This window comes from Lepidochelys kempii, chromosome 5 (assembly GCF_965140285.1).
Source record: "Lepidochelys kempii isolate rLepKem1 chromosome 5, rLepKem1.hap1, whole genome shotgun sequence".
Taxonomy (NCBI): Eukaryota; Metazoa; Chordata; order Testudines; family Cheloniidae; genus Lepidochelys; species Lepidochelys kempii.
The window spans coordinates 27,762,176-27,782,925 of NC_136384.1; the positions used below are offsets into that span (position 1 = coordinate 27,762,176).

Below are 20,750 nucleotides of genomic sequence, written 5' to 3' on the forward strand. Positions count from 1 at the left end.
ACGGCTGTTACTCTGAAACCTGTCATTCAGAACTTAATTTTCTTCATCTACTTTCTGAGCCTCTTGAGATCTAGAATGGATTGGATTCCCCCCAACACTTCTGAATGATAAATATGGAGAAGAACACTTTTGTAGTAGCCAGGCAAGGTACTAACAAACTTCAACAGGACTTTATTTTTAAAGTGGAAACCTCTTTTCCAAGCTGCTGCTGCACCCTCTGTAGCTCTCCCTCAGCCTCTTCAACTCCTCCCTCCTGTTTCCTGTCCTTTCAGACTCCCAACAGCCAGTGCTCCCAATTCTAATAATTACAAGCAACATCTAAACACCACAAACACTGAGATTCTTTCTTCTGAGGGAATGGTCCCTATTACTCCCATATCCAGGAGGTGAAAATTTTTGTTCTGGACTAGACCTTGCTTTAAAGGGTCATTTGAGATGGGGGAGCTGAATGAAAAACAGATGGGGTGGAGCCTATAACTCAAGGGACAATCCCTGGCTCACTGATCTATTTCCTCCAGAAATGGGAAATCCTGCCCCTAGGCTTCAGCTCCTGGTGGAAACCTATGCAGTCTTTGTCATAAAGAGGCTTTGGGAGCAGCAGAATTCCCTTGGGCTTGGCTTTCTTCCCAAACCAAGATTCTACAGCTTTTTCTGGAGAACCTGCTGTCTCTGTGTTGGTAGTTCTGTGAGGATGAAGGCCAAAAGGAGCCCTTTCATCTGAAAACTGGTCTCTACTCTCTCTTAAAGGCATGGTGTGATGTCAGGAGGGACTCTCTAGATTTTGCAGCATTGTCTGCCACTGCCTTGTCTAGCTTCTTTCCAAAAAGCAGGGCTCCTGTGAACTTGGCAGAGCACAGCACCAGCTTTGAGCGTCTATCCATCTTCCACAAGGACTGAGCCATATGTGATGCCTGGTCACTGAGCTCGTGGCCATAGCTTTGGTTGAGATTCATTGTGTCCAATGAGGGAAACTTTCTTTAAATAGATCCAAAGTCAGGGTGACCTCTAGCCTTGATGGCTCAAGAAATCTTCCAGCCAGGAAAAAGATGTCTTAAGAAAGCAAGTAGCAGTCAGGGACTCTCTGAGGGAGACCTCAAAGCCTTTGAGAGTAGCCTCCGTTTTTCTATCCATGGGATCCTTCAGATAGAACCATATCTTGAGAGGGGGATGCTACGGCAGGGTCAACCTTTGGTATCTCAGTAACTGGAACTTTCATTCCTAGATCCTACAGAACCCAAGATCCTTTCTGATAACATGCTTGCCCTTGTTTGGCTTACCCCATTCTTCCCAGATTACTTCCTCGAAGGAGGAAGGTAGGGGAATCACAGCCTCAGGGGAGTATTTTGAGGGGAGAAATTGGCTCAGAGGCTTACTCTTGGGATTTTTTTAGGTTGAATCTGAATAGTAGATACAACCTTGTTGGTATATGGCCCTGAATTTCTCATGGTGGGGGGAGACAGGGGAAGGCTTTCCCCAATCCTGATCAAAGTCAGAGCCTGACAAGTCACCATTCTCTGTGGAGGGGGAAAAAAGAAGAGGACTCATACCACCTAGATCTTTTTACACTTTCTTCCTCTTTTTTTGCATCCTTTGATTTTTTTTTAGCTTACCTAGAGAGCTTATGAGCTGTTGCGGCTTTGGTGAAGACTTGTGCAGCTAGCATTGCCGAGAGCCTGATCTCAAAAGATCTCCTCCTGAGTCTTCCCCTGCTGTGTCCCATTCCCCCAGGGATGTGGAAGAGAAAAAGTTTCTAGAGTCCTCCCGGCCAAATTGGGAAGTGCTTATGAGCCCTGCTTCTTTCCCCAGTATGCTCAGGACCCATTTTGGGACTTGGGGGTCAGGGGAAGGAGGAGGAGGGAGGGATTTGTTACCCTGCAAAGTCTGCCCTGTTTTCCAGAGGCCCCTTGGGACTTACCCCTTGAGTCAGCTGGCTGGGGTCCTCCTTGTCCTCGGAGCCTTTACCTGCTCTGCCCATTGACTCCTGGTTCATTTTACCCATGTTGAAATCACAGCAACTCTAGTGAGTAGCGGATCCCACATGCCTGTCCAACTCATAGCCCTTGGACCTAAAAGAGTTAGATCTAGAAGGCTGGGTGCAGCCTGGGAACAACTCACTGTCTTCCAAGCCTCAGGAGGGCAGTCTAACAGATGGAGCACTGTATGGATTTCAGTTGGAGCTTTTTAGGCTACTCTCCCATACCTGGAAGTTGCAGAGAAGCAAGGGAGGCACTGCAGGGAGGCACTGCAACTGCAGCTCTCAGGAGTTCCAACACCCAGCTAAAAAACTGGCCAGGGAAGAGGAGGGGCTGAGAGGGAGATCACCACTGCCCCAAATTTTGACAAAGAAGTCCCCCACACCTTCCAAGCAGAAGTGAAGGTGGGAGCTGTCTGCATGCTGCCACAAAGGCAGAGAAATTGGAAACAAGTGGAAGTATGGCCAGACAATGCGACTCCAGAACTCTGATCTGTTTCCATCAGCAGCAGAGAGAGAGTAGCCTAGATGTCAAGAACTGAGACACACACTGGACTGCAGAACAACTGGGAAAGCTTCACTGTTTGCCAAGAGGACGTTTGAAAATCCTACATCAAGACTGGTTATCACTTACCTCAGAAATGAAGAGAACCCACCCACTAGTCCAGACCAATGGCAGCCACATCACATAAATTAATTGTACTTCAAAATAAGATACGATATGAAAACAGTCAAGCATTAGTAAGCCGATATCCAAGCAAGGATAATCCTTTTTGTGTTATTTTCTAATGACATATTAGTCAAAGAATAGTGGGAACACTGTAATAAAAACTATACACCAGTATAGTATATCCTGTTGAATCCTATGTCACTTGATATCTATACTATTATGGAAAAATTTCTTTATGGGTTATACTAAGAACTGGTCAAAAACTAAAAAAAAATCTGAAATTTTCATTTAGTTTTCAAAATGGAATTTTTTGCTTTTTGAAATATATCAACATGTTATCATTCATTTCCAAAATAGGAAACTTTCAAGAGTGATTTTTAATAATTTGAATTACTTTCCAAAAAACCACTTTGGTAATTACCACAAGTAAAAGATCATATGGTTAAAACTGTTTAAACATTTTTCAAAATTCAAAAATCATTTATGAAAATTTGTAATTTAAGTGATAAAAATTAAAGTTGATTCATCAATTTATAAAAATAGATTAAAATATTTTTCGGAAAATGGGAATTTTTCCTCAAATGGGCATTTCTGCCCAATTTTCATTTGAAAATTTAAGTTGTTCTAGTTATATTTAGTAACTCAAATACACTGTATAATAAGAAATTCCAACTCATTTCCAGTGCTTAGAGGTAGTTAAGACACCAGGACAAATTTAAGTAATTTAAGCATTTTATTAACAATGCATCCCTTTGATAAGATTATACTTCAGGAGGCTTTTAATGCCCATGAACATGAACTGTACGCACTATACAAAAACCAAAAAACACAAAAAAAGATCAAGGTGGGCAAAGCCATGATGAGACAAGCCTCTGTTTAAATTATACACAGCTCAATGAAATATTCTTACGGAAAATATATAAATACTTTTTCTTTCTATGTTACAGGTATACAATATAAATCAGATTTCAATGTCTGTTCAGTGACCTACAAACACTAGAACCTCCAAATATGTAGCAGCGTATTACTAAATAATAATAATAATAATAAAAGTAAAGAAACCACATGGGGCAGGGAAAATAAGTCTTGAGATTTTAACAATCCCTTCCCTCTTCAGAAAGACTAATTTACATCATCTCTTATAATGCAGTTTTAGGGATACTGACAGCCAATATTGGAACATTTTTTCAACTACATCTACAAAATGTCTGCCTTTTCCCCCTAAGACACTGCATTTTGTGCTAAAACAACCTATTCAGTGGCAAAATGGCAAGTTACACTTTTTTGGCATAAATTACATTTCTCAAATTAAATAGTGTATTTTACAAAGCAAGTCAAGCAAAATGTGCAATTTCTGCATGCTGTGGCATTGCTATCCGCCTATTTTACAAAAACAGTCCAAAGAAAATCCACATTCTTTAATGAACATAAAAATCTGTTGTGAACAAAAATATCTAGGAAATCAGAACATGGAGCTAATAAACAAATTGAAGAAACAAAAGGCTAACCTTTCCCACTTCCTGCCAAGGGGAAAACTAACACGGTTTCTAACATGTTCCCAAAGGTCTTTCATAAATTTAGGATTTTACTTTCACTACTAGTATGCCTTTAAATAAGCAGAGTGGTATAAGTGAATGTAACCGAAAAAGATTACAGAATCTTTTCAGCTGCCTCCACAGCGAAGCACAACTCGTTAGAACCTTCTGTGTAAGAGCAGAAAGGGTATGAGTAGACGGCTACAGGAGACATTTCCAAACCTAATCTAAACTTCTTCCATGAAGGAGGATTCCTCATTATGAATGTACATTCACTTTACAATGTTACATAAATTTGCCCAAATCTAGAAAAACAACTGTGGATTACAGTGCAGACTGTAATGGAAGCATCTGAAAACTTCGTCGCTCATTACTCATTCTCTAAATGTTTTAGAACTATTTCTAGAATAATTATTTCTCTTCTTTATACTACTATCATAGCCGTTACTGTTTTTTGTTCAACTCCCTCTCACCATAAATTAGATTCACATTCAAGATCACTGCATATGTTTCTAAGAATAATGGTAAAATATATGAATGATTTCTCACTGCTGCCTGGAACATACTTTAAGATGTACATAAATGCAACTTACTTCTGAGTGTTTCAACCCAACCCTCAAGTCACCCCCACCTCCAAAATCTCTAGACAAGTAAGCTTTTATGGTGTAAACTATTGAATACTTTATCATTTTAGTGTGTCATAACAAAAATCAGAAGACATCTGTAGGTAAATATTTAAGGTCAGATTAAACAGTAAAATTCTTTGATGAGCACTATTCTGTTTCTCACATACTTTATGTCCAATGGCCAAAATTACTGAATGTGCACACCTAGCCACAGATAAGTGATGAACTGCTGCAACTTTCCTTGACATTAGAGAGCTAGGAGTGTTCAACACCTTTGAAAATTGGACCTCTAATCTGATGCCTAAATATGGCTTTAGGTGTTTAACTTCAGGGACCCTCCTCTGAACATTGTGGCTATACTGTAATATTGATTTATTCATGAGTTCTAAGTCACAGCAAATGCAACTCTTGTGAGTATACTTAAAATGCAAATACTGTAACTGAATGCTATAGGCTTTAGCAGATGTTAAACAGCATTACAAATTTTTAGGTTTGGAAAGATACAGAGTGGGCAGAGTCTGTCAGCTTCTTGTCTCCTTCTAAAATGCAGGAGGGGAATTAAGTATAAGGATTTTCAATTAGGTCTAAAATAAGCTGCATTTTACAATTCTTATTTTTCTCTTTATGTAAATATACCTAAATGATATTAAAGGAGCAGAATAAATGCTCTTAAATTAGGAACTTTGCAAAAGGATATTTTGAAAATTCACTCTAAAATTCAAAATTCACAGCTTATAACTAATGCAAATGTCACAAATTACTCCAAATCATACAGTACCCCTTCATTTGTCAATTAACATTAAAAATTAGTGTGAACTAAATGTGAGTTCTAGAAATGCTGTATCTATGAAGCTTACAGAACTGACATTACATCTATTATGCATATTTTGTTGAAATCTAATAACATTGATATAGATATTTGAAAAATTAATCTTCTGCTACCATTGAGATCAACCCTTAAATTTTTAGCAATGTTTCCATACATTAACTTCTTGGTGTAATGATTCCCCACATAATTGAGTACTTCAAAATACATAAGCATTCAAGGGTGGAGATCCAGACCTGGCGGCGAACAGAGGAGTTAACAGAGTAGCATCAATTTTTAGAAGTATACTGAAATCTTCATTTGCTTGCTTTTTGTTTATTGAGAGACTTTCTAATGTTCTTTCTATATTGTAGATAAAAACATTGACAAAGTTTTGTTTTTTTAAATAAAGGTGGATAAATGGTTTACATTGCCTTAACTGCAAAAAATAAACAGATTTATTTGATTTAACACCATCTAGAGTTCTTAAAACAAAGAGTTCATACTCTATCCTAACTGAGGTAGTGTTGGAAACTACTGTATAACATATGCTAATCCCATTTTTGATGGGAATACTACATTATTTGCTTTGGAGTTTATATCACTATTTCTTATATTGTGGTTATTTTGGTTTTGCAGAAATGTTTATTCCTTAAGACCAGAGAAGTCCAAATAACTACTGTTGGGTAATGTTTTCCGTTATCGAATATATTTCATAGACACAATATACTGTTATTGGTGTCATTGATGGTAAGAGTTAAAGTGGTTTCCTTCTGCTCTTTCCTTCAGTGGGATCTCATAAAAAGATGAAAAACTCAGGGAACTAAATTTTACTGTGAGAGAAGCAGTCTGTAGCCCTTCAACTGCTTTGCTGTCAGGTGTTGGCATAGAGTGACATGCAGTGCACTCAGTGAAATTAATTCTGCAAAGCAATGTTAGGCAACAACATGAAATTGCTTTGTCCCCAAAATGAATTTCCGATATGATAAAATTAATTCTACATGTCATTAGGAACTGTGTTTTGCTCTTATTAGCTCACAGGGCTATGGAAATCTCCAATAGCACATTATTTAATAAGGTAACATGAGGGTTATGAAATATTGGGATAAATTTAACCTATCTTCATCTAAACTATCTAATCTGACACTTTAATTATAACAAAGGTAAAAGTGAATGGGTTAAAAAGATGTTCTATCTAATACAGTCCAGCTGAATGATTCACATATCAAAATCAGGCTTTCTAATGAAGGTGGCCAAGCTACTGTATATACAGATTTGCATATATTTGTATTTAATTCTTGTCAAGGCTTCCAAATCTCTTTAGATACATAAAAGATTTTTTTTTTTAGGTTGCACTCAATTTATCAACCTCACTAATAACATGATGAAGGCAGTTATTGTACCCATTTATCGGTCATTGTATCAAGTAAATTGTGCAAAAGATCCTAAAGAACACCAATATAAAATTAAAGTACTGCTCTTTCAAAATTTGGTATTTAAGGCTTTTCGCTACAATTATTAGCATTATCTGGTGATCAGTCAGACATGAAAATTAAAGCAAACATTTGTTTTAGAAAAATGTTTCCCATGGAATGTGGAAATTACCTACTACTATGTATTTTACCAAAAAAAGCAACAATGATCAAATATTTTCTAGTTTAGCTGATACAGTATTCACCCCATCTGATACAAATCATGCTTGTTAAAGATTTTCATTTAAGAATAAGACCGATGTTCTCAATACATGAGCATGAATACAGAAATCCCAAACACCACATGCATAATGTACAGGGAAAACAATCAAATTTCAGTTGATTTAAAAAAAGGATTTGTTGCTTTTTAAATCAGAAACTGTAGTGAAAATCCTTAACCAATTTAGATAACATGTTGTATGTAATTGCCACAAAACTGGAGAGAGTGCTAATAAAATAAGAAATCTTGCAACTATAGTAACATTAAAATAACTTATATAAGAAAACCCCGGATTCACGGAGGCTTTTCTTTCTATCTGAGGTTATGAACCCCTCAAGTAGTGTTACAAACATTAAGAAAACTAACATAGAAGGGCCAACATTAGTCTCTTGGTGTCCATGGTTACAGTATGCCCCACTGTTGGCAATGGGATATACTCTCATGTATCCGGACTCCTGGCGTCCAGGGGTTAATAAACAAGGCATCATTCTGTTTATCTGGAACAGAATTTGAAGTCAACCATTTAAAAGAGGTCTCTGCACACTGTCGTATATTGTTTAACTGTCGTATTAAAAATGAAATGAAAACCTGTGCAGGCGTTCAGTGCTTGTTTCTTGCATATATTGGTAACTACTATTATTAAAACTATGGTAATGAATCACAATTCCCCAAGGGCTCAGAGGGCTGGGGCAGTCCTTTTTGTTGAGAAGAGTCTTCAATTCACTCTTCATGTACCAGTAATTTCTGGAACTGTCTAGGAGATGGTGCTCCTCTCTTTGCTGTCCAGTCAATCAGAAGTTGTCTGAAGCTTTCAGCAAGTCCATATACCATGCACTGTACAAAACTGAGGTCAGGATTCAGCGGATGTGTCAATTACTGGTTGTTTTGGTGGTGTTGTTAGAACAGCCTCTGCTTCTTCATGCATCTAAAGGGCAAAGAGGATGCAGTATTAACTTACAGGTGTTCTACCACGAACACATCATAGAACCACAAAATTGGCATGAGTGCTCACTTCAGTTACAGCACGATGAAGCCTGAATCCAATTGGTGCATCTTTTGAAATTAATACTGTGAAGAACTGGGAAATACCTATTTTTTATGAACATTGTGCATGCCTCTATATGTTGATGGGTTACTTACCATGGAGGGAATGCCAAATATAGGTAAGACACTATAAGAATAGATGTCTGTTTAAATCCCTGTCTCAGAGTGATGTGCACCTTCTGGCAAGTAAATCATACTTTGTTTTAAATAAACTGCTCCTGAGTTACTGCATACTAAACAGAGGCTCCCGAAAGGAAACCCTTCCCAAGACCACTGGGGCCTAGTAGATATCATGGTTGGAAACCTGGGGATGTAACTCAAAGACCAAAAGATCCAGTAGCTGGATTACAGGGTCCTACCGAAAGAGAAGTAGAGGCCTGGACCTATCACTTGAAAAGAGTACACATGGGATGACAAAAGGGTCTCAGAAGGGGCAGCTTACCCAAGGATCATGACAAATAAATCTTCACTTCAACTTACTTGTAAAAACTGTACATCTTGAAATAGCTCCTGAATGAACCTTCGAGATGGCAGTCGAAATGTGCAGTGTGCTAGCAAGTAGGACACCTCCGAGTAAAGGCATATGTCATCAAACGCTTGGGGGAATTTCTCTTTAATGCTAATTATTTAGGAAAAGAAAGCAATTTTAATATAATCTCACACGTAACCATCATAATATATTTGTTAAAAAATTGTTCAGCTAAATGTTGGTCATAATGGTTAACAAAAACTTATCTCTTCAACAACAGAAGTTGAGAATTTTGAATTTGATGAGCCAAAACAAATCAACTCATGTAAGAAGAGAAGCACCTAATCCAAATGATCTACAGCGATTATTATACTGTTTGGGTTACATTAGCTAATATTTTGTATCCAATTAGGGGAAATTTAGATTAAATGAAGTTCTATACAAGTATACAAATAAAAATCTCAAATTGGAAAGCACCATTCATATCCTGAGGCTAGATTTTATTTTAAAGTGAACAGCACAGCATAGTAGTTTATAACCAAATAGTACAGTATATAATTAAAAGCAACAGGCACTCACTCATTGTATGTAGTGAAGCATTAAGAAAATTCATACAATGAGGACTTCAAGCAGTCACTTTTTTTAAATGTACAAAACCACTGCATATCAGATGCACAAAATATCATAATGGTTAAAGGACTATTATGAAAGAAAACGACACAGAGAAAACAAGTAGATATTAATTTAAGGTTTATTAATAAATCTTAAAAAGGCAAGTCCTTAAAGTTTGTCATCCCTCAACCTGTCCTTAACTCCCACCAGTACATAGGCATGACAGAGTTCCTACAAAATTGTACAACCATACCAAAACAAGTATGTGCAGTGCTTAGAGTGCACTTATTAAGCAAAAACTGAGCCCTAATTTTGGATTCACTTAGTTGAGACATCATGCCAACCCATCTCTACAGACTTATGATGAAATCAGTTTTGATGCTTTTTAAAGCCAGGAGAAAAAAAATGAAAAAAAATATTAGTTACGATTTTACAAGATATATACACTGAATGCTGGTAAAAACTATAGTTTGAAGGACATGTTTTACTTACGTTAGGAGTCCAGTTTCATGGCCTTTTGTTCCTACTGAACTACTCAAATTGATTACTAAGCGTAAGACTTCTTTTCGCAGCAGTATTCGGCACACTGGTGTATCATCTGGGATTGACTTTACTCCTTAGGAAAATAAATTCCACAGTATTAATTTCAATCAGGACACTGTTTCATTGTGTTAAATGGAAGTGTCATGTACTATATACAGCTGAACTGTGCTAATTCACAAAAATTGCTGCATTTTGTGAATTACCAACACACACACACACAAGCTAAAAAATACAAAACCAACAAAAATCACTAAATATACTTTGTTCATTTATTTTATTTATTTTCACACAACAGTAATTTAGTTTTAACTAGTTAGATTACAGCTTCTTAAGTAAACTAGTAAATATTGTGCAATATATTTTACAACAACAAGGTCTTAAAGATGCAACACCTAACTACACTTCTGTCCCTGCTGTGGCACTGGCAGACCAGGTACCAGCTCTAGCCACGGCTTTAGGCCTTGGCCAAGCACTCACAAATTCACTGCTGGAAACCAGGCTGTTTCACCCGTGTGTTAGTATGGATAAGATGGGTACTGGACTTATATCAAAGTGTTGAGTCTTTAGGAAAAACTTAAATAGCATGTGATAAAGGTATTGTAAGTGAGACTGCTGCATGCAATAATCTCACTTATCATACCTTTATCACATGCTATAAAAGTAATATTTACGTTTTTGCTTTGTAACCACAAAAATATGTTTGCGCTGACGCTATCATCTCCTGCCCATCAAGAAAGGCCATCCAGACTAAATGGGCCATTGTGGAACATCGGTATAGAAAGACTTTGTTAATTGCCCCCTCACACCATGAAGCAGCTACATGAAAAAGGGCTCAAGCTGATGGGATGAATTCTGGAAGAAGGAAATAAAAATAGCTGACAAGAACATTTTTCATCTCTTTTGCTATCTGGACTCTCACAGGGCCAGAGCTATGAAACAGAAGCAGACATCCACAAGGTCACCCTAGGATAGCCCTAAAAGACATTCAGAGCTGACATTACTACAGCTCGGTCACCTACTGGAACCACACACTAACTCATTTGTGTATATATGCTTGCCTGCTTTAACCTTGTAATAGCTCTCATTTCTTTTTCCTTAATAAATCTTTAGTTTATTACTGGATTGGCTGCAAGTGTTGTCTTTGGTGAGAGATTTAAGGTACAGATTGACCAGGGGTAAGTGACTTGTCTCTTGGGACTGGAAGCAATCTGAATCTTGTGTGACCCTTGTTGCACAGCAACCAACTATCATAAAATCCAGCTTGCTGGGGTGGCAAGAAAGACAGGAATACCCACGTGGACTATGCGACTCTAAGAGTTCACATTTGTTACTGGGTTGGTGAATTCCAATTATAGAACACACAACCAGTCTGGGATCTCTGCCTTGGTGCTTGACGGTATGCCCTGAGGCTGGCATTCGTGGTCATGAACCATTCCACACAACATGACACTTCCCACTACATTTTTGCTCAGAATTAGGTGGGAGATCTGCCTTTGTATGTGAATTATACGCTGTTTGAGTTAGAAAGGTTCTACTTTATATGTAAAGTAATTACAATAATTCAAATTATTACAAACCAACAAGGAATTATATTCAAAGAGAAAATGTCTTCCCTAATATTTTAAAAGAAATCCAAACTATAAAAAGCTTAACATTTATCAGTTTATAATTGTGTTTAAATATGGTCCCCTATTCTATTTTAAAGGTCCAAAATATGGAATAGAATATTCTTAAGATACAAACACCTTTAAAGATAATTTTCAGTCTGCTAACACTAGGCTGGAAAAATAAGATGATTAATTTGATTTAAACTGAGGTTCAGAGAAGTTTAACTGACCTGCCAAAAGGCCACACTGAGTAAATGATAGAGCCAGAAACAGAACTCAGCTCTCCTGACACCCAGTTTTGGTGCTCTATTCATGCTATCTTCCTGATACTGACAGGAAAGCACCTAAATCATTTTAAAAAAACCACTGCTGCTCTATTACAGTAAATGCAAACAAAATTGTCTTTTAAAATATGTAAGTATAAGAAAGAAAATACTTTAAAAAATGAATTAGTACTTTTCTAATACTAGCAAGTTTGCATGCTTACCTAGTACAAGATCTGTACTCTTGGCACTACCAGCTGAACCATGCGATACTGCATCACTACATCCTGAAATCCCAGAAAACTTTGAGGAATGAGAAACCACATCTAAGTGATTATGTATGGTCTGCCCGCACCAATCAGAATATGGAATGTCAGGAAAATCTGGAAAAAAAATTGCCTATTTCAATTAACAAAAAGTACTGAAAACATACAAGTATGCATTTGAAGGGAGAAGAAAACAAATTGCAATGTTTAGTCCACAATATGTTGATGCATGAGAAATGGTAATTGTCGGTAAGTGTAAACAAACCCTCAGTATTTGCAAAAAGAAAAGGAAGACTTGTGGCACCTTAGAGACTAACAAATTCATTTGAGCATAAGCTTTCGTGAGCGACAGCTCACTTCATCGGATGCATTCAGTGGAAAATACAGTGGGGAGATTTATATATATAGAGAACATGAAACAATGGGTGTTACCATACACACTCTAACAAGAGAGATCACTTAAGGTGAGCTATTACCAGCAGGAGAGCGGTGGGGAAAAATCCTTTTGTAGTGATAATCAAGGTGGGCCATTTCCAGCAGTTGACAAGAATGTCTGAGGAACAGTGGAGGGTGGCGGGGGGTAATAAACAAGGGGAAATAGTTTTACTTTGTGTAATGACCCATCCACTCCCAGTCTCTATTCAAGCCAAAGTTAATTGTATCCAGTTTGCAAATTAATTCCAATTCAGCAGTCTCTCATTGGAGTCTGTTTTTGAAGTGTTATTGTTGAAGAATTGCAACTTTTAGGTCCGTAATCGAGTGACCAAAGAGACTGAAGTGTTCTCCGATTGGTTTTTGAATGTTATAATTCTTGGCGTCTGATTTGTGTCCACTGATTCTTTTACATAGAGACTGTCCAGTCTGATCAATGTACATGGCGGAGGGGCACTGCTGGCACATGGTGGCATATATCACATTGGCAGATGTGCAGGTGAACCAGCCTCTGACAGTGTGGCTGGTGTGATTAGGCCCTATGATGGTGTCCCGTGAATAGATATGTGGGCACAGTTGGCAACGGGGCTTTGTTGCAAGGATAGGTTCCTGGGTTAGTGGTTCTGTTGTGTGGTGTGGTTGCTGGTGAATATCTGCTTCAGGTTGGGGGGGCGTCTGTAAGCAAGGACTGGCCTGTCTCCCAAGATCTGCGAGAGCGATGGGTCGTCCTTCAGGATAGGTTGTAGATCCTTGATGATGTGTTGGAGAGGTTTTAGTTGGGGGCTGAAGGTGAGGGCTAGTGGCGTGCTGTTATTTTCTTTGTTGGGCCTGTCCTATAGTAGGTGACTTCTGGGTACTCTTCTGGCTCTGTCAATCTGTTTCTTCACTTCAGCAGGTGGGTATTGTAGTTTAAGAATGCTTGATGAGATCTTGTAGGTGTTTGTCTCTGTCTGAGGGGTTGGAGCAAATGCGGTTGTATCAGACTCATCCTGAAAATTTGATAGCAACCAAGAAACAGATTTGGATGAACAGGCAGAATGGTGTGACCAATGGCTCCAAAGGGTAGTGCTTTCAGCACCTGCAGTAGGTCCTGTTTAGGAAAGGCTGGTCTGACCACAAGTCTAGCCACTCTGACTGCTCTGAGAAATCTGGATACTTGAAGATTTTTTGACAAGGAACCTGCATGTAAGATGCTGCTTAAGGCGAACACCTGGCATGATATGGTGTTGGGCTCAAGTCCCTTGCCCACATTGTCCTCAAGAAAGTCAGAATAGCTGGGATATCAGGGTACACGGGATTTTTATTGATTTTAGACACTATGCACTAAACATCAGCTTGGAAAAGAGGAGACTAAGGAAGGATATGATAGAGGTATATAAAATCATGAGTGGTGTGAAGAAAGTGAATAAGGAAAAGTTATTTACTTGTTCCCATAATATAAGAACTAGAGGCCACCAAATGAAATTAATGGGTATCAGGTGTAAAACAAATAAAAAGAAGTTTTTCTTCACTCAGCGCACAGTGGAACTCCTTGCCTGAGGAGGTTGTGAAGGCTAGGACTATAGCAGGGTTTAAAAGAGAACTGGATAAATTCATGGAGGTTAAGTCCATTAATTGCTATTAGCCAGGATGCACAAGGAATGGTGTCTCTAGTCTCTGTTTGTCAGAGGGTGGAGATGGATGGCAGGAGAGAGATCACTAGATCATTACCTGTTAGGTTCCCTCCCTCTGGGGCACCTAGCATTGGCCACTGTCGGTAGACAGGATACTGGGCTGGGTGGACCTTTGATCTGACCCAGTATGGCCATTCTTATGTTCTTGTCCAGATGGAGGAATAGGCATTTAGCATTAAAGCCAATTTCGAGGAGATTAGAGTCCCAATTACTAGGGAGGATAGAGTGTTTAAAGCTTCCCTGTCAATAGCCAAGCTGTCAGTTGTAGATGGTCTAGGTCTAGATTGAGGAGAGGACCTTGGTGAAGGATATCTCGTCTCACTGGTACATATAATGCAGTTTCAAGGCCAAGTCTGCCATATCTAAACACTCTACTCAGCCAGTGTGAAGCCGAGCTATCACTTTTGCTTCTTCTTGCCTTAACTTCTGAATCACCTTCCCTAAAAATGGGAAAGGTGTGAATGCATAAAGCAGGCCTTGTGGCCATCTGTGTCAAAAAGCATGCACTTTGAGGGACCTGCTTCTCTGGTATAGTACTTCAACAACTTTCTGTTCTTGTGACCGGCAAACAGGTCAACTGCTGGAGGCCATATTTCTGTGAAATCAGGCTGAAGGCTTCCTAATTCAGATATAATTCTGAGTTGACTGCACATCAACCCAGCTAGTTTACCTTCTGGTTCAGTTCTCCCTTTGTTTGCTTGTATTGTATATGTACTGCTCTTGTGGAAAAGAAGTTCTTCTCATCTCATTCCATTATTTCTATTGCTTCTGCATGTAGAGTTGAGCTCCAAGTTCTCCCATGGCTGTTGATACATGTGACAGTGGTAATGTCCAACTCAAAGTCCCCCCAACAGCTCATTGGGCTGACACAGCTAAGGCATGTGCATACCTGCTTATGACTTACCCTTGTTAAGGAATTCACATTTCTCCCTGATCACACCTTCAAAGAATGGGTACAGTGGGATTGCTGTCTCAGACAAAGATTTGGAAGGCAGGCATTTGCCCTGAGACTTTTCCTCACATATCTGCTCCTGTTGCATCACATGGTCTCAAATTTAAACAGAGGAAAATACCTTTGCTGCATTTCTTCCATGCCCTACTCAGAGCCTGAATATGAGAGCTCTCCTTCCTTACCTCAAGGGGTGGTGCTTTAAGTCAGGGCACAAACACCTCTTAGATTTCTACGTTTTTTCCTCATTTTTATTCTTTTTTGGTTTTTAAAAACTTTTTTTCCCACCGGCTTTAAAAGATTTACCACCCAGGTGTGGCTGGAGCAGGGTCTCTTGCAGCTCTAGCTCTTCTGGCTCCATGTCTAGTTGGCAGCTGGTGCCAAGTGGAGTGCCCCAGGGGTCGGTCCTGGGGCCGGTTTTGTTCAATATCTTCGTAAATGATCTGGAGGATGGTGTGGATTGCACTCTCAGCAAATTTGCGGATGATACTAAACTGGGAGGAGTGGTAGATACGCTGGAGGGCAGAGATAGGATACAGAGGGACCTAGACAAATTGGAGGATTGGGCCAAAAGAAATCTGATGAGGTTCAATAAGGATAAGTGCACGGTTCTGCACTTAGGACGGAAGAACCCAATGCACAGCTACAGACTAGGGACCGAATGGCTAGGCAGCAGTTCTGCGGAAAAGGACCTAGGGGTGACAGTGGACGAGAAGCTGGATATGAGTCAGCAGTGTGCCCTTGTTGCCAAGAAGGCCAATGGCATTTTGGGATGTATAAGTAGGGGCATAGCGAGCAGATCGAGGGACGTGATCGTCCCCCTCTATTCGACATTGGTGAGGCCTCATCTGGAGTACTGTGTCCAGTTTTGGGCCCCACACTACAAGAAGGATGTGGATAAATTGGAAAGAGTCCAGCGAAGGGCAACAAAAATGATTAGGGGTCTGGAACACATGACTTATGAGGAGAGGCTGAGGGAACTGGGATTGTTTAGTTTGCAGAAGAGAAGAATGAGGGGGGATTTGATAGCTGCTTTCAACTACCTGAGAGGTGGTTCCAGAGAGGATGGTTCTAGACTATTCTCAGTGGTAGGAGAGGACAGGACAAGGAGTAATGGTCTCAAGTTGCAGTGGGGGAGGTTTAGGTTGGATATTAGGAAAAACTTTTTCACTAGGAGGGTGGTGAAACACTGGAATGCGTTGCCTAGGGAGGTGGTGGAATCTCCTTCCTTAGAAGTTTTTAAGGTCAGGCTTGACAAAGCCCTGGCTGGGATGATTTAATTGGGGATTGATCCTGCTTTTGAGCAGGGGGTTGGACTAGATAACCTCCTGGGGTCCCTTCCAACCCTGATATTCTATGATTCTATCTTAAGCGATCTGAATAGATCTCCCTCTCTGTTCTCCCGCTCCGGGTTCCACTCCCTCTTCCTGGAGGATGGGGTCTCATTGCTAGAATCCCCAGACTTGTGTTGAGAAGAAGCGGAGCTGCATGTGGTCTTACTTCTTTCCCCAGAAACCTTAGGACTCACTTTAACATCTGGTGGGGAACAGAAGAATAGGTCATGGTGCTGCTTAATGGTTTCCTCTTCTGACCTTGGTATGCCCTAAGATTTACCCCTTGGGCTGGCCAGATGGTGTCCTCCCCGTCCTTTGATTCTCTCCTCAATATGCTCTGAGACTCCTGATCAGGCTTTTCTGCATTTAAGTCATGGCTCCTTGGGGTAAAGAGGGACCCAATAAGACTGTCTGACTAAATCCCAGGCCTTGGCAGCATGAGGGTCGGCTGGCTATGAACAGGCCCTTTGAAGAGCCTGTAAATGATGCCTTACACAGATTTAGCTTGATGTTCGAAGGAGTGCTCCGTCATGCCTGTACCGGCAAGGTAATGGCCAGATCCTGGTGGCAGATACCACTACATTGCTTTTTACCTGATCGGAGGAGGAAGGAGAGTAAAAGCTCACAACTACCTGAAAAATGATTAAAATTAAAGCTGGCAAAGAAATGGTTGAGGGCAAAGTGAATTGCCTATGAACTGCTGCTGTGGAAGCAGAAGATCTGCACCAAGCTAGAAAATGGGATGTGACCAGAAGGGGCTATGTTACAGCACTGAACTGCCTCTGGAAACGGAAGGCAGAAAGCAAACAGCCCATATGTATCAGAATTGTGGGAGAGGCTGGACTGCAGAAAAAGGAAGTGTTAAGCTATTTTAACAGATGGAGAACTGAGGCATTACTCCAGTTTTACATCAGCATAATTCCACTGGACTTCTGTTTACTACATCTCTTCTCGGACAGACTCCTCAAGCATAAACTGGTTATTTCCATTTTAACATACATATTGTCTGACATGGAAAAAAGTATTTTTTTTTCCAGTTGGTTTGAAAGTGAGTCTCAGTTTTCTGCATGCTGATCTATGTGCAGGCTTGAATTAGGTTTCAAACTTGCACATTTTAAATAACGTTCTTTGGTGAGCTTTTTAAAAAAAATTAGAAAAAGAATGTATGCACACAGTTGCATGAACACCAACAGAAGATGCAGAAAATTGGGAAATTACCATCTAGAAATATCACTGCTGATTGCACAAGATTTTAGTGCTATACAAAGACAGCATAGCCATTAAAAAGGATGTATTATTTTTGTTCATCTTCACAACAGACTACATTAGTATTTTTATTCAGCATTTCTATAAATCCCATTGAATCATAAGCAAAAGCAGACAGTAATGGAGGCAAACTAACCTGTATGACTATATGCAGGGTTCACTCTGTTATTATGCTGATATCCCAGCATCTGGATACAGACACAATAAAGGCAGTTATCATCTGTGTGCTCCTGTAACCCAGTGTCTTCTGTGTTTTCTAAAAACTGCGAGGCATCTGAACGACTTGTATTCATTATCTCTGTGAGGCTGATCTGCTGTCTAAGCATTTGGAAGGGACTTTTGACAACATCCGCAGTCCCAGATGGATGGCCTGTAGACACACAATTAGAAATCAGAAAAAGCAAGATCAAAGTTAAGATTACATTCTTTTAATTAAATTCCTTTTAAAATTAGCCAAAAAACAACAAAATATTTTTAGTTGGGAAGTGGGGTATCTCCAAGAAGAGTTGTTAGTATTAAAACCCTGATTTCCTTTCTGTAATAAATCTCAACATCCCATACAACCTCAATTTCTTTATGAGTAAGACAGTCAAAATATTGCAAAATTAATACATCCATAAATTCAATTGCACATTCAAACTGAAGAATATATACACAGCCAATAATTAATCTATTTCAAAATATACATAATAAATATTGACTCCCTTTCAAAATAAAAGAATGAAACTTTGGTATAAACTCAATATACAAAAATAGAATCTGGTATTTGACCCTCTCTTTTACGGGTGCAACAAACTGATGTATGCAATCAAAATGTTTTGTATAATAGTTTTTTATGTGACAAGTTTGACAACCACAAAACTTACCAAGACACTGCAAGTGCTGCTGACATACAGTTAAAATTACAACAAAGAAGAAAAGCAACCCCATAACATTAAATAACCAGGAAGCCCAAAAATAAACCAAATCCCCCACTTTCCCTTTACATTGCCACTAACAATATTTCTTTCTTCAGTAGCTCTTTAAAAAACAAACATGTGTCTTGCAGTGAGTCCTGAAGGTCAGTGGATTCTGACTATTTTGGACTAAGAGGGAAACACATTCCCAAAGAAAACATGATATCCACCATCTTTTACATCAAAAGAACACCATCTTTTACACCATACTGGAGTAGGGTGGGGTGTCCAGCTCAAGCGCCCCTGCTGATTTCAATTGTTACAATATGTCACAAGGAGAGAGGTGGTATTTCAGTAGAAAAATCACAAGCGGTAAGGCTTTGTAGGTCAACACCACCAGGAAATACAAAAGTAGTCAGAGAAGATCATGAGACAGTGGTTGAATATGCTTATGGCAAGAAAGTCAGGTTACCAAGCAGGCAAAGATGATCATCCAGAGGAAACGGGAATCTAACCAATCTTCCAGGTTACAAACAGTGAGCAACAATTGGCAGAGACATACCTTACTATCAATGCGGGAGAGAATTTCTGCCTGGTTTACAGTTAGTTTGCTTTCTCTAACCCATCATGATCAGTTGTTTCTCATTTGGGCTCTAGTTCATTTCCCTGGTCTGTTATCTTGCTTCCAAGCAAGACCCGGACACCTTGCAAGCAAGATCTGATAAGGGGCCAATGCTCCGTTATCCTGAAAAATCTAAATTCAGTCCTCAAAACTGAACAGCTAAGAATAACTTTTTCAAGAAGGGTAAGGAAAAAAAAAAGTATGGTAAAGTCAAGCTATATAGTTAAATGGTATTGAAAAGAAAAAACAACTACCTCCTACACCAGATGCAAAGACTCTAGTTCCACGGTCATCAAATGGAGGCATGGTTTTCTTTTGGAAATAAGGAGTCTCCTTAACCTGAAACATTTTAAATGAAAGTTATGCAAAAGTGTTTCAAGAAAGTCAATAAAGGATCTTTGAACTAATATGCAGAATTTTTTTTAGATTTTATTGAACAGCTGGAAACTGAAGCTTACAAAACAAGATGATCATAATTAGTTACGTTTTTATAATCTATATAGCCAACAGACAAAGTGCACACAATAACCTGAAGATTATATCATTTGCTGCACCTACAAATATTTCTACAATATCATACATGTGAAAGGTGCTTTAAAGACAGATCTCTGCTCAATGGAGTTTAAGATGCAAGTAAGGGCTTGATTACATGGGGAAGTTAGTGTGCAGAGACCCCAGAGAGTGTCCACGTCGGAAGTTAGTGTAGCATATCTACTCCGCACTACCAGCTACTGTAGGCTTCCCCCTCCCCCCGCCCATGTAGACAAGCCCTTATGTATGGCAAAACAACTAATGGTAGAGGGTGAAAGGAAATGTTGAAAGGAGGATTACAACAGTAAAAATCAAGGAATAAATTACTGTATGTAGTTACTATCTTATTAGTTCTTTGTTTTTTCCTCTGTGTACATAGTTTTTATATATTATATATTAATATATTATATGATAAATTTAATGGAATTAGGCAATATTGGTGAGAGATCAGTACTGAAAGTCTAACCAAAGTGAGTCATGAGCAGGAATTTGAAGGAGGAGTGAAACTGCATCACACAGGATCAGAGGATATTCTATACTCCCCTAGGAATAGCTAGGTGCACTGAGCTGGAAGTCAGGATAGGGAATGAAGAACTAGGCACAAGCAGTGGTATCTGCAGCCAAGAAGATGAGAATGAGTGAGTTTGAATATGATGAAAAATGATCAGAAAAGAGTGCAGAAAAGCAAAGAGTGAGGGACATTCAAGGAAAATTATTTTAGATACAGCATGCTGGATAGGAGAGTAATATAGCCATGGCATCAATCGGGTTTTTTAGCACTAGGGGTGTAGAAGATGGGTCACACTTTGAAGATAAATTATTCATTACTTAGATTACAGTAGCACTTACAGAACTCCGTCAGGATAAGGGCCCCATCATGTTAGATGCTGTACAAATAGTAGGAAAGAATTGGCCAGATTTATCAAGTCTGAATGTGTGCACT

At 39.2% G+C, this 20,750-nt stretch overlaps 1 protein-coding gene across 7 annotated transcripts in view; it reads right to left on the bottom strand.

The window, feature by feature from the left end:
• Window positions 1-3,356: 3,356 nt before the first annotated feature.
• The window catches only part of RICTOR (RPTOR independent companion of MTOR complex 2), a 189,001-nt gene continuing 171,607 nt past the window's right edge, over window positions 3,357-20,750 (bottom strand). For 6 of the 7 annotated variants that reach the window (XM_073343822.1, XM_073343824.1, XM_073343818.1 and 3 more), the window contains 6 exons: window positions 19,531-19,615; window positions 17,895-18,128; window positions 12,063-12,221; window positions 9,918-10,041; window positions 8,825-8,963; window positions 3,357-8,225 (listed from right to left, as the gene is read on the bottom strand). In XM_073343822.1, coding sequence (XP_073199923.1) covers window positions 8,151-8,225; window positions 8,825-8,963; window positions 9,918-10,041; window positions 12,063-12,221; window positions 17,895-18,128; window positions 19,531-19,615 — 816 coding nt within the window. In that variant the 3' untranslated portion in view covers window positions 3,357-8,150. The remainder of the gene's footprint in view (window positions 8,226-8,824; window positions 8,964-9,917; window positions 10,042-12,062; window positions 12,222-17,894; window positions 18,129-19,530; window positions 19,616-20,750) is intronic. The other variant, XR_012158870.1, reaches the window with a different exon arrangement.